Genomic DNA, 13,657 nt, shown 5'->3' with positions numbered 1-13,657 from the left:
AAGCTAAATCCAACTACAAAATCTATTACCAAAAACCTATATATTTGTAAGGTTTATCTCGTTTCATCAGCTGAAAAGGTCTTGACTTACCAGCAACATTTTTTGGATAATTCCTTTGAGTTGTTACAGCTCCTACTGATTCTGTAGTTAATAAGGCGACTGAATACATCAGTTTTGCTTTTGCAAATTCTTAGCCGTTGATGTCACATAAGTTCTATTATTATCAGTAGGATTACACTTAGGAAAGGACAATAAAAATGGGGCTTGTTGACATCGTTTCAGCTTTTTCGCGGAAACTAGGGAAGATTAGAAGGTTTCGATTTACTGAGATTTCTGAGAAATTCCGGAATATTGGCAAATTTTACCTTCTACTCTCCTGTTGGGGTTACTGTCCAGCCTCGTCTCCATGCTTCCGAAAGTGAGATCCTGGGTCCAAGGTAACAGGAGCTAAACAAAGATGGCGTCTATGTAGTTGGTTGCGTAGCGAATATTTCTGGTTTTGCGGTACAAAAAGTTGAGTTACTCATAAAAAAGGGAGTATGTGTTGAGTAAGTGTTCAAAATATTTATTATTGCCATAATTATGGATGAGAAAGATGGAGAGTTGAGAAAGAAAAGTTGTTGTAACATTTCCGCGAATAGTTGTTGACGAGGACAACGACATGTCATTTGGCGGGAAATCATTTAAACGGGAAGAGTTGCGCCTAAAGCAAGAACTTGAACAGCTGTCTAGACAGTCAAAGCATGAATTCGCTGGCTTGAATACGATTGATAAGTCAAAGTTACTTGAAAGCAGCTCGAAAACCGCACTGGCGCAAAGAAGCCAGCCGACAAAACAGGGAGGATCGCACAGCCGACCCAAGAAATCTACGAAGAGCAAACGAAGAGATACAGAAACACGGGAATCAGATGGTGAGATTCCTCCGCCGAGTCCTTCTATTGATTTGGCCCCGGAATTAAGAGCAACGCCAGACTCTGGGCACGCAAAAGCCGTTGAGAAAGGTCACGTTCTTGAATCTGTTGCTTCTGCGGAGCGGAGGACTTCTGATTTGATTTCCAGATCTACTGGGATTGCTTCCATTCGCTCAAAAGTGGATTTAAATGTCGTGATGTATGGAAAAGGACTTGGTGATGAAAGTAATTTAAATGCAAAATTTAAGGAAAAGGTAAACTATCATTTAGCACAGCTGAGGTGCCAACCTTTTCAGGAGCTGAATTTAATGCAGATAATGTACCTAATTTCACAGGAAAAAAGAAAAAGATTCCCATTTTTGGATATTTTAGGGTATTTAAAAAATACCCATAAAAATCCCAAATTTGGCAAAGTGAGACAAGTCCCAACCAGGGAATTCCCAACCAAGTTCCCTGATTGGGACGTGTCTCACTCTTCCAAATTTGGGATTTTTGTGGGTATTCTTTAAATACCCTAAAATATCCAAAAATGGGAATCCGTTATTTTTTCCTGAGTATTAAAGTGTCAAGGTACATGTACTTTGGAATATTGGCTCATCATATGGGTTTTTGTTACATTGAAATCATTGTTATGATGAATAACAACTTTCCCCCAAAAAAGACAAACCTCCCCCAGGGGATTTCCAAAGATCCCCCATGGAGTGGATCAGTATTTTCTGTAATCACACAATATTATAATATGTTTGCCTGACTATAAAGGTCAGAACACTCTAGGTGACAAGTTGCACCAACACGTTGCGGTGACAGATCACTCCTTGTGTACTGTGTTGGGTGACTAGTTGCAGCAACAAGATGGGGCGACACATCACAGTGACAAATCACTTTGTGTGTACTACAGAATTTCTTGTTGCTGCAAGAATTTGCCAAAAATTAAATCAGACTGAATTTGTGCGCCTTGTTGTGGTGACAAAATTCTGTTGCAGAGAGGAAGGTTTTCACAAAAATTATCCAGTACACACAAGGAGATTTGTTGCTGCAACATGTCACCACGACATGTGGCTGCAGTTTGTAGGCTAGTGTGTACCGACCTTAAGCCAAGTGAATTTTTTTCTTAGAAATCAGTAGTGAAGCCACATTCAGCCAGGTCAGGGAGTCCTAAGACACCACGAAGAACACCCAAGGGAGAGGAAGTTCAGGCTAAAAAACCAGCAATAATTGGCTCTCAGAGTACAGCCGTAGCTGTTCAGCTTGCTCCTCGTCCAGCAAACAAACCACCAAGAGCAAGTTCAAGAGTCTCACATGCAGAATCAGCTAAAAGCCGTGCTTCATCTGTAAAGTATGTTACCTTTTGTTTTATAGTTTATAGTCTTAGGGCATGAATATATGGTTAATGTAGGCACCTGCTACATGTACAATAACAGTACATTTAAATATCTGCATTAGTAACCACATCTTCGCAAAAATAGATGTTCGTTCTCTGTATCATTGTATCATGATATCTAATGGGGGGATTTTTATTGCCCAGGCTTTCTTAAAAAAATTGTATATCACCAGGAAATGTCTAATGTGTATTTCTGCTTTTTGTTAAAAATCTGAAACAGGGATACTGAAATCCTCCTGCAAGTCACACCCACTTTACTTGACGAGGGGGAACCTCAACAGGATGTTGTGGTGCTAAACGCTGCTGAACAAGATGACAAGGGTAATGTAACACAGAGGACAGATATAGATCAGGGATGTGAGGATGAGATGAATAAGCAAGACAGTGAGAATCTGGGAAACCAGTTAAGTGCAGTTGATCAGGAAAGTGATGAAATTGTTAAAATAAATGTGCAAGAATCAACTACACAAGAACCTAAGGATGCAGATGCAGGAAAGGAAGTTGGAGAAGTAACCGAATCTTCTTTAGCTCTGAATTCTGAAAAGCTACATGCAGATGATAGGTGCCAGGAGGATGAGTCTCCAATAAACAGGATCCACTCGGAGATTCTTGAACTAACAAGGAAACTGAGTTTGCCTGAGACAGGTTTGCTCAACCTGATACGAGCAACTGAGGAAGCTGAGAATGAAGCTAAAAGGCAAAGTGAGGCAGCAGTTGCTGCTTCTCCGTCCAAAGAAAGCTTGTTGCTTCGTGCAATGGCTGAACATGGTAGCACAGATTTCTCAGTGTATGGTGCACTGAGAGGGACATCCCCTCGGGACCCAAAGGCCTTATCAACGAGTCCTTCAAAGGTGCCAAAGACCCCTGTTGTTCCTAGCAGCACTAATCTACAGCATGAAGCAGGAGGGAAGACCTCCATTGAGAATGAAAGTTTGAACACAAGCCCTAGGAAAGACAGAGGAGCTACTATGAACAGTGAGAGTGTTGTCACTGGTGATGTGGCTTCGCAGATACAAAGAGCTGATGACCTGTCTAAAACAGCTGGCAAAGAAACAGAAGCGAAAAGAAGTGAAGTGACATCAGATAGAGACTTACTAGGTGTGTTGCAGATGTCTTTGTTGATTTTTCAAATCATCTGCAAAGAGAATGATTCATGCATGTACCTCCCTTATGATCGGTATTGGTGTGATTGCTTATAGTTGTACAATAATATTTTAGATGAAAATGGTAAATGCGCAGCTTTTGCGGATTTTTGTGGGAAGTTGCTAACACAAAAGATCTTGAGAGCTTACATGTAGCTGAAATCCCATACAGCTGTAACTAGATGGTTGCACAGAGTCGGTGTTTTCCATTTAGAACATAAATGTAAAAGAGTTCAAAGTTTGTTTACAAGTAGTATACACCAGACAAAAAAAATGGATTTGAAATTCAGGTAAATCCACAAAATCCTGCGAAATTCACAAAAACATACAAAATATGGCAAAATTGGATAGAAATTTAGCCAAATACATCTCTGTACAACATAGTTGAAACTTATCTCGGCTATTGGGGCTGATTACTTGCAGTAAACTTGCAAATTTATCTTGAAGCTCTGTCACTGAAATGAGCAAACAACATCCCAAAACTACTAGGTGTAGATTACATATTGTGCAAAAACTGTGCTGCACTAGCCATGTTGTTAAAAGCTTTGCTTTTGGTTCATTTCTCAAGCATTGAAAGAACAAATTAATGATTATCTCTGTTAAAAATTGTTAAAACTGCTGGTCAAATCAATGCAGAACCGATTGATTTCTTGCGGAATTTTCCCAGAAAATTCCCACAAAATTGGTGGTTTTTACCGATTATCTCACGGCGAAGTTTGCCCCGAAAAGTCCCACGAAAATCCTGCAAAATTGGCTGAGTTTTCCACCAATTTGTCACTGAAAATCTGGCGAAATTTCATTTTTTACATGGCCTATCAGAAGCCCTGAACTGTACACTATTTTCCAAAATTGTAAAAAACTGAGGAGTAGTCTAGGGTGAAAGATGGTAAAAGCCACTTTTGTCTCCTTTTTCTTTTCCTGAACTTTGATACAGTCTTTTAGATTCAACTCCAGAGAAATTTGCCAACATTTGACACAATGGAAGAGTTGGAATAAGCGCGATAAAGTTTGAAGTAGTGCAAATTCACTATTTAAGTGACATTTTTGTAGCCGTTGCCGTCGTTGTTGTTTAAGCTCCCTAATACTATATAGAAGACAGAACAAGAAAGAAAATTAATGGGCAACATTTTTGTCTTTGATGACAGGGAAGCCAGGGTTTGAGTAATATAAGGGGACCAAGGAGGGGAGCCCTTCTGGGGGAAAGTGGATGGGATTGAGGGGAGCACATAATATGTAAATGGCAAAAATGTAATAATATGAATGGAACTTGCCCAATATTTAACAATAATATTATTCCTTGAGCCCGAATGGGCTCTGAGTCAATAGTCCATGAGACGAAGGGCGATTGGGCTATTAACTCAGAGGCCATGAGGGCAAGGGGAATAAATGTTTTAGTAAAATCCAACTAGTTGGTCAAGAATATCGCAAATAAAAAAAATTTAGCCGGTTAAAGCTAGACTTTAATCCTTTTTTGCCGCCAAAAAGCCCACACTTTTTGCTACTAGGGGGCTATAACATATAGCCTAGTAGTAGCTCAACCAATCAGAATGCAGCATTGATAATAGACCACTAGTTGGATTTTACTAAAAGTAATACCTGGTGAGTGTTTTTTTAAACAATCCTTTAATCAAATAAAATAGGTTTTGTACCAGTACTGCCTGTGCTCAACACTATTGTTCTTGTCACCTTAGGGTTATAATTTGTATGTGATATTGTGTTATTTTTAACAGCATCTCAGTCTCTGACACTGTTAACAAGACAAGGGCGCGTTAGTCAAAAGGCAATGACTGATGAGCAGGCGAGGGAGGTGAGATTGCGTAAAATAAACATAGTTCATGAATTTTGAGATGTTTTTAAAAGTACATGAAACTTAACTCGTTATCCTCTTTGGAGTTAATTTGAAAGTGACATGTGCAAGCCTTGCAGGTATAATTTTCTTCTCTTGGTGACGTCACAACTACATCAATAAAAAGCAATATTATTGCTTTTACACTTGTAATGTGAAAAAGCATGGGTCACAGTCAACAAGAAACCAGAAGGTGGTTATGAATTTTTCTAAGGTTTTAACTGCTTGTCTCTAGTGTCTGTTACTGCCATCTGAAGTGGTTCCAGAAGACATCATCAGTATCAAGGGACAACAAGTGGATATAGGTGCTAAAGAGTACACTGCTCCAGTCAACAGCTCGGAATTTCTACCTCTGGAGCTAAAACAACAATGGATTGAATTAAAACAGAGCAAAAAGGATGTGACATTTTTAGATTCCTGGGAACTCATTGAAGCAGGAAAGAAAGACAAGGTACATGTTGTACTAAATGTTCCTCTACACCTGGGGGGAGGGGGGGCACTCAACCAATATTCGGGTATAGGTGAACTGCTGAGGGTTTGAAATCCTTACCCTGTTTATGACAAAAAATCTTAAAATACATACCCTGTTTTAGGAAAACACCCTCAATTTTCTTACCCTGTTTTTATAGGACACAGGACGAAATGCACATCGCCCCCCTTTAAAGCCTTTTATGGGCAATAAGTATGATTGCAATAGAGCAAATTCATGTCATAGTCATTGCTTTTGTATACCTGGAGTACAATCAAATTTCATCTAGCAAATCAAATCAATGCCCTGTTTATAATTAAGGTAGACTCGCATGAAATAATATAATGTTTAGGACAGGGAGGTAAAAAACCACACCCTGTCTAGCGGCACATCCCCATATAGCCCATGTAAGGGAGTACACCCCCAGGGCTCTACACTGTAGATTTGCACTGCAGTGCCTGCTGCAGTGCGTTGTGATATCAAGTGAACTTTTGTTATAGTGCTCATTGTATGTCAAATTCCTTGGTGGGAATTCAGTTCTTTTACACGGTAGCATTTGTTTGAAATGCGATGTAATTGTTGGAACTATTTTTTTTTCTCTAGCCCATCAAGTCTCATAACATTCATCACTTCTGCACTATGCCCTCCGGATTGGAACTTCCTCCTCACTTGTGTAGGAAAATGAGAGATGAACACACTCGCGATAAGTTTTACAACATCACAGGGGAGTCAGTGGACAACAAATTTGAGGTCAGTTAAAACAACATTTTTTTATTCACTTGAACTAGCCTCTCAGTTAGACCATTGTCATCATTAATATCATCCCCACTCCTCCGCACATCCACTCTTTACTTACTACTTTACTTAAAGGTTTTGCCAATTCTGGCAGAGTCACCACAACAGCATGTGGCGCCAATTACTGTGGGCCTATAACAGTCCCTCCCCCTACATATATATGAGAGATAAACCACTACACTGTTGATTATATCCCCTACTCTTTATGAACAGTGTGTGGGTTCTTTAACATCCCACAAAATTTATATGTGCAAGGGTTGTGAGACGGGGCCCACGGTTTATCTTTCTTATCCGAGCAGACTAGAAAGTCTTACCATTTTGCAGATATGTCTTTACAAAGGTAGCACTTTCTTCTCAGTTATTTAAAGACCCTGGGTTTTGGTTGTGGCCGGGGTTTGAACCAGCGGCCTCCTTTTCAGCAGACCAGTGCTTATCTAACTGAGCTAACTGGGAGGCGGTTTAATGCATGGACCTACTGCAGCAAGTTCTGTACATTAAAGAGACAGGGAAGCCAGAATGATCATGACGGTATGGTCTGATGAGAAATCTACAACCTTCTGCAGTGTATGACTGAAAATCACGCTGTAACAAATAATTGCAGATCTTGATTCTTGAGTGCATGTTCAACATCTACAATTAATGCTCTCAATTGATTTTGGAGTGGTAATATTCTTCCAGTACAACCCCTGTGCTTGGTTTTCTAACATACAACCCGTTCGGAAGCCGTGCGTTTCACCCGTTTAACGGAAAGCCGTTAGTGTACGTTTTCACGTGAGAGGTCACAAATCTCCAGATAAATAATTTAGTTTTTAATACACAGTAGTTGAGCACCTAATGTCGTACATATTGGAGCTAATATTATTTTACTACTCACTATACTTCATACAATATTGCATTTAACAGCAGATTTTGGATGAGGTAAGTGAAGTTACCAAATTTGAGGAAGAGGGAACTAATGAGGAAGACAAGCCAGACAAGGGAAAAACTGAAGAAAGGCGCTGGTCAGTTGTGGCACAGAGGATCCTGCAAGAGGCTTTAGTGGGTGGAGACTCAGACGAGACTCTGACTAGGCTGAAGAATGCTTCTGATAAATTGGTGAGTTACCAATAATTAAAAACAAAAAACAACCAGTAGATTTAAAAAAAAAACACTTTGACTCCACACAATGTAACATGCTTTTTATATAACAAATTTATTAGTCTTGCTTTTGAGTCACCTCTGGGTAAAGGGCAATGACTTAATAATTATAATAATTATACAGTCATGTAATATAACACTGACAATTAGTAATCAAGTGTTTTTACTCTTGAAAAAACTTAGCAAAATAACAGCAATGGGACTTTTTGTGAATGTGCTGATCTTGTTTGCATTCCCATTTGCAAGATCTTTAATAAATGTAATTTGATAAGGTAATAACTAACTTGTACAGCTGTAACCAGGTGAAATAGATTCACACCTTTTTTTTACCTAAATGAATTTTACCTTGATGGTCAAAAATATTATTGTACTGTATTGTATTTTATTGTATTGTACTATTCTGACTAGTTTTCAGCAGAAGAAGGAGAATCTCTGGATATAGTTGGTGTGAAAGTGGAACTGAAGGATGATACTTCAAGGTAATAATAATAACTACAGTGCACTTTCAAAGTAAAGGTGAGAAAAACATACATGTTAAGTTTGATGTACTAGGAAAAATATAAACCTTTTAAAAAACCAACTACTTAAAGAATCACAGCTTTCATGCCTCCAGTCATGCCTAAAAAGAGGATGAAGGGACCTTTTTTATGTTGGTAGCTTGAAAGAGTCATCACCTGTCTAACTGACCTATTAAGGGCTGACAATGCAGTTATTAATATTCCCCTCTTCTCCCAATCAGTGGTCTTTTTTACTAAAAGCTACATGGAATAATTGTACAATGAATCTAACACTTGGTTATGAAAGACTCAGAAGAATTGATTGCAGTTGACAAACTGCTTACTAAATTTTGTTTTGGCTTAAAAAAATGTAAGGATAGCATCCAGTTTCTCTGTGGCACAGATTAACCTCAATTTCATGTTAAAACCATGTGATTTCTTTCATGTTCTCTTGATCTGTTCTCTCCAGAACTATAAATCACCCATGTTTGACATGTGATAACATGCATGAATTGGAATCTTGACCACACTTTATTAATCTGTGATTGATACCTGTACAAATGTAATCATGATAAGTTGGGCCATCTAAAAGGGTTGGAGATTTTGTTCTTTAGGCCCAGCATGCTTGTCTTGAAACCTGCAAACTTTCCAAACTAATTTTTCTACATAATTATTTACCTCTTTACTTTTACATTGTACCTCCTCTCATGGCTATTTCAAGATAGTGAGTAACACTTTTGAATATTTGTTAATGTTATTATTGCTCCCCTCACAGACTCTATTGGACTCCAGCTCCACCCAAAATGAACCTAGCACCAGCCACCATAAAATCGAAGTTGTATCCTGACTATCAGGGTGCATCACTGCTACAGGAGAGTTTAGGGACAGAGCTGAGGACAGTGACAGGGTTAGACAGTGATGACAATGATGAAACAGAAGTTGATTTGGATACTGAAGAAATAAGAGCAAGAAACAGGTGTAGTTCAATACTTACTAACTAAAGGGGAGCGAGGATAGTGCAGTGGTGAGAGCCTTCACCTCCCTCCAATGTGGCCCAGGTTCAAATCCCAGTGTCGACACAATATGTGGGTGGAGTTTGTTGTTGGTTCTCTCCTTTGCCCAACAATATTTTTCTCATGGTACTCCGGTTTTCTCCTCTCCTCAAAAAGCAAAATTTCCAAATTCCAGAGGTAACTGACGTGTTACTTTCTCTTTAGAACATTAAGTCGCACACATGGATCTATGAATGATCTTACCAAGCTTAAAGCAGAACTAGAGGGAATGACACGACCAAAAACAGATACAGGAGGGTTGCTACATGTAGAGAGAGATCAACCAAATGAGGGTGAAGGTAAGCTTATGGCAATGGACTTGTCACAGGAAATATGTACCTCTGGCATCAAGGGTTTCTAGGTGATAACTACAGAACTAGAGGGAGTTGGTAAGACCAAAAATAGATGCAGACGGGGTGGTGCAGGGAGAACAAGCAGAAGAGGGTGAAGGTAAGCTTATGGCAATGGACTTGTCACAGGAAATGTCCATGTACCCCTGGCATCATGAGTTTCCGGTTGTTAACTATAGAACTAGAGGGAGTGGTAAGACCAAAAATAGATACAGACGGGCTGGTGCAGGGGGAACAAGCAGATGAGGGTGAAGTTAAGATTACAATGATGGACTTAAATGTCACAGAAAATGTTCATGCACATGTACTCTGCCATGAAGGGTTTTTGGGTATTACCTGTAGCCTACTCAACATTCCAGGTTCCATTCTCATTTTACATGTCTCTTTCAAAGAGTTTATGATGGAAAATTACCATGCACCGTGAATCAGTTAATCGGCAGTTTTGGCATAAATTATCGACGATCCGTCCTGCGCAAAAACAAAAGGATAAAATCCCTTTTTGATATTTTATGATCAGCTGTTCTGTACTACTTCTCCTGCACCACTCCAACAAGAAATATTTAGTAACAAGACTGAGAATTTCAATACAGATACTGAGGAGTAAAGTGCATTTGCCTCTTTTTATATTTCGAAGTGCCAAGCCGATTTGTGTCTGTACTTGACAAGAGGAGGCAGGAGAATAAACAACATGATGAGAATATGATAGAAGGAAAAGACAATGAAGAAAGCGAAGTCGATGAGGAACCTGCTGACTTGAAAGAACGGGAAAAAGGGTTGTCTATCTTCAGGTAAAGTTCTACACATGAGAAGTACCATAGGTGTGCCCCAGACAAATTGGCTCTTGAACCACAGGAACGCCAGCCAGCTTTTTCACTTTACCCATATAGATATGACTCCATCAAAAGATTTCAACACCCAGGGGTACATGTATGTTACATTACTCAAGTTTAAGGTAAAAGCAATGTCACCTGCTTTCTCAAGGGGCAAACAAGTGATAATAGCTGCCAATGCAAGAAATTGCGGTCGAGTTTGTTTATTCTAGTCAACCGAAAATTAAGAACAATTTTTCCCTTAAAGGAGATAATGGTAAATTATGAGTGGAAGTGATCATTGTTTCTTTTCTGGATGCAGCAACGACCTTAGATGTCCTCACGGCAAGCAATACTGACGTAAAACTTCGCGAAACTCGAACTGTACTATAATCGTCGTCTCATTTTGAGAGAATTTAAAAAACTTGACCGCGATTACTCGTTATTTTATCATTTGCCAAATTTTATCAGTGAATCCCAAAGTGGGTACAAAGATGGTAGGTAACGTGAATAACGTCTCTTCAGGGTTTTCAGCAAGAATTCTAGTAGCAGGAGTAAGGTGTAATGTTACAGGAGAATACTTTGAAAAAGGCTCCATGTCGAAATAAAAAAAATAGCCATAGGCTACCTAACATTAGCTGGAGATTTCTGTATAGTAAACGGAAAATTCTCCGATCTTTGATGGCTAATAAATACCCCACTATTGGTATACCTTAGGCTTCGTGCAAACGGACGCAACAACTCCCAACATTGTGGCGCCAACAAAGTTGGGAGTTGTTACGTGCGTGTTGGCAGTGGTGTGCAAACGGATGCAACGACTCCCAACAATGTTGGGACCTGTAGTACATCGTGGGAAGGATACAACCCATAAGTCTTTGTAAACCATGCGTAATGAGCGTGCGTGGCCCCAACAATTTTGGAAGGGCTGTGCAAACGGATCCAACATTGTTGCGCTACACTTCGGCGATCACGGAACGTAAGAAATGTTGGGAGTTGTTGGGTGAAAAGTTTGACCAGTTTCAAACTTTGCGCAACAACATCCAACAACATGCAATAGGGTGTGCAAACGGACGCAACATGTAACATCCAACAATGTTGGGAGTTGTTGGCCAACAATGTTGCGTCCGTTTGCACTGGGCTTTATTGGGAGAAACAGTGAGACAAAAATTTGTGTCTTATGAAGACCACAAAGGCATTACATAATTATCTGGCTCATCTCCTTGTGTAAGGGAGACCTACATGTAGAAATCTAGGAGGCTTGTCGAATCCATTAAAAGCCTTGAAAAATAATATTATTACATATTATTGCTGCCGACATTTTGTCTCAAGAGTTTTGCAATGCTTTGGGCCCAGTTCCCGTGATCTTCACAGTCAACGTGTCTGAACTTATCTGCTTGGTTTAATTTCATGGAATGTTGGCAATTCAACATTGCTTTGGAGACGTTAAATTAAACGACGAGTTGTGTTTAACCATTTTTGAATATTATTTTCTCCCCATTTCTCTCATTTCTTCCTCCTGCTGTAGGACTCGCACCTCCTGCCCTTTCTTCTCCTGCCCCCTATTCTCCGGGACTGTCCAGCTTCTACCCCCTGTCCTCCCCCACATAACAATGGACAGTCCAGATCACTCAGCTAGTAGTGTGCTGGTCTCATGTCACAGTTTCTTGAATGTGATTTTGTGCATTTTAAGCTTCGTGCAAACGGACGCAACAAAGTTGGCCAACAACTCCCAACATTGTTGGATGTTACATGCTGCTTCCGTTTGCACACCCTGTTGCATGTTGTTGGACGATGCTGCGCAAAGTTTGAAACTGGTCAAACTTTTAGCCCCGTTCAAATGGACGCAACATTATTCACGTAGCTTTAAACTGTGATATTGGACTTATAAAAATATGTCACCCTGACACAGTTTTTTGGTAAATTTTTGCCCCACTGTCTAAAGGTTATGTATAACTTTTATGCACGTTTTTGTGATTGTGGTCATATTTGTCTTGTAGATCGGTATCGCACCCTCTCTTATCATTTGATAAGGAGACTCTCACGGTTTCTGCAGATTATGATATCAGTATGGATGAGGTAATGTAAGCGTATCGGTAATACCCCCTTTGACAATGTACCAGCTCTCGCCTCATCATTTAGCCCGGGTACCCCGTCACCTCTAAAAGATGCACTAAATTTCGCCTGACACCTTTATAAGGCGGGACAGTGGAGCTAGTTCTGAGTGTGCTCGGCTTAGGGATAATCGGATTTCACACAAAATTTTCTACCACACAACTGCCTATTGTAGATGCCAGAAATCGTCTGCTACCACACGCCAAGTTACATTAGACTCCAATGCAAATTGTGGTTAATTTGCTCCTTGTCTTTTTTCCCCTCAGTTGAATTTCCAACGTGATCAGATTGCTGCAATCAAAGATAAGCAAGTGGGAAAAGAAGAACAGGAAGATTGCGAACGCCAGGACAATTCGTTTTCAGGACATGTGGCAGCGACATCCCAGGTGCACAGTACTATTGCAGGTATGACAGGGCCGACGCATAATGATTGGTTTGACAAACTGTAGGTCTTAACTGTGGTAAGTTTGAATTAATAGTCCTGTTAAGTTTCTAATTTGTCGCGGCCGCTGAAGACTCATTTATCCAAGGTAAGCCTCCACCTAAAGTAAAATATTCACAAATTCCGGCGAGAAGGTGCCTGAATTTGAGTTTAAAACAATAGACACAATTTTACACAGGTCTTCTTCTGACTGGAATTTGCGATTACTTTTACCTTAGGTCGAGGCTAACCCTGTATAAATGAGTCTTCAGTGCTTCTATTCAGCAGCTGCGACGAATTCGAAACTGGACTATTGCCTCACTCACACGTGAAACGTCTCTCTTTTTTGAATCCGCACAAGATTTTCAAGCACGAACGTCTGATTATGATACTGATGAGGGTTGGACAGACGCTGGAGAAAGTATGTCAATACAAACAGGCACAACAGGATTGACAAGTTCTAGGTGAGTGTCCTTGAGTTGAATGGTTCTTTAGCATAGTGGACCTACAAACCCTGGGGGGAGGGGTACTCAAAAAAGTTTTATACGGGAAGGTTCCGCCCCGAGGTCCAACCCCTTACCCTTTTTATAACCCATTTTTGGCAGAAAAGGTACCCCTTTCATGTACCTTCTATTGACAAATGGTACGTCTTTTACATTCCTAGTTTAGAACTTGGCACCCCTTTTAACATCTGTAAATTCACTGGCTTTTGAATATAAATGAATCACAAAACCA

General features: G+C 39.9%; 2 protein-coding genes across 3 annotated transcripts in view; both read left to right on the top strand.

The window, feature by feature from the left end:
* Positions 1-116: 116 nt before the first annotated feature.
* On the top strand, positions 117-2,290 carry LOC140941988 (uncharacterized). The gene is made up of 2 exons (XM_073390984.1): positions 117-1,165; positions 2,027-2,290. The coding sequence occupies exons 1-2, from the start codon at positions 662-664 to the stop codon at positions 2,288-2,290; spliced, it is 768 nt and encodes a 255-aa protein (XP_073247085.1). The 5' UTR covers positions 117-661.
* Positions 2,291-2,518: 228 nt separating this feature from the next.
* LOC140940079 (uncharacterized) overlaps positions 2,519-13,657 on the top strand; it is a 60,409-nt gene continuing 49,270 nt past the window's right edge. Inside the window, exons 1-12 of one of the 2 annotated variants that reach the window (XM_073388962.1) lie at positions 2,519-3,390; positions 5,165-5,241; positions 5,516-5,731; positions 6,353-6,499; positions 7,451-7,639; positions 8,090-8,160; positions 8,954-9,154; positions 9,396-9,529; positions 10,215-10,368; positions 12,387-12,465; positions 12,768-12,906; positions 13,284-13,386. In XM_073388962.1, coding sequence (XP_073245063.1) covers positions 2,661-3,390; positions 5,165-5,241; positions 5,516-5,731; positions 6,353-6,499; positions 7,451-7,639; positions 8,090-8,160; positions 8,954-9,154; positions 9,396-9,529; positions 10,215-10,368; positions 12,387-12,465; positions 12,768-12,906; positions 13,284-13,386 — 2,240 coding nt within the window. In that variant the 5' untranslated portion in view covers positions 2,519-2,660. Of the gene's footprint in view, positions 3,391-5,164; positions 5,242-5,515; positions 5,732-6,352; positions 6,500-7,447; positions 7,640-8,089; positions 8,161-8,953; positions 9,155-9,395; positions 9,530-10,214; positions 10,369-12,386; positions 12,466-12,767; positions 12,907-13,283; positions 13,387-13,657 lie in introns of both variants that reach the window. The other variant, XM_073388961.1, reaches the window with a different exon arrangement.

Source organism: Porites lutea, chromosome 6 (genome assembly GCF_958299795.1).
Source record: "Porites lutea chromosome 6, jaPorLute2.1, whole genome shotgun sequence".
Lineage (NCBI taxonomy): Eukaryota > Metazoa > Cnidaria > Anthozoa > Scleractinia > Poritidae > Porites > Porites lutea.
The sequence above is the reverse complement of the archived record's forward strand: the minus strand, read 5'-3'. Positions and strand labels throughout refer to the sequence as shown.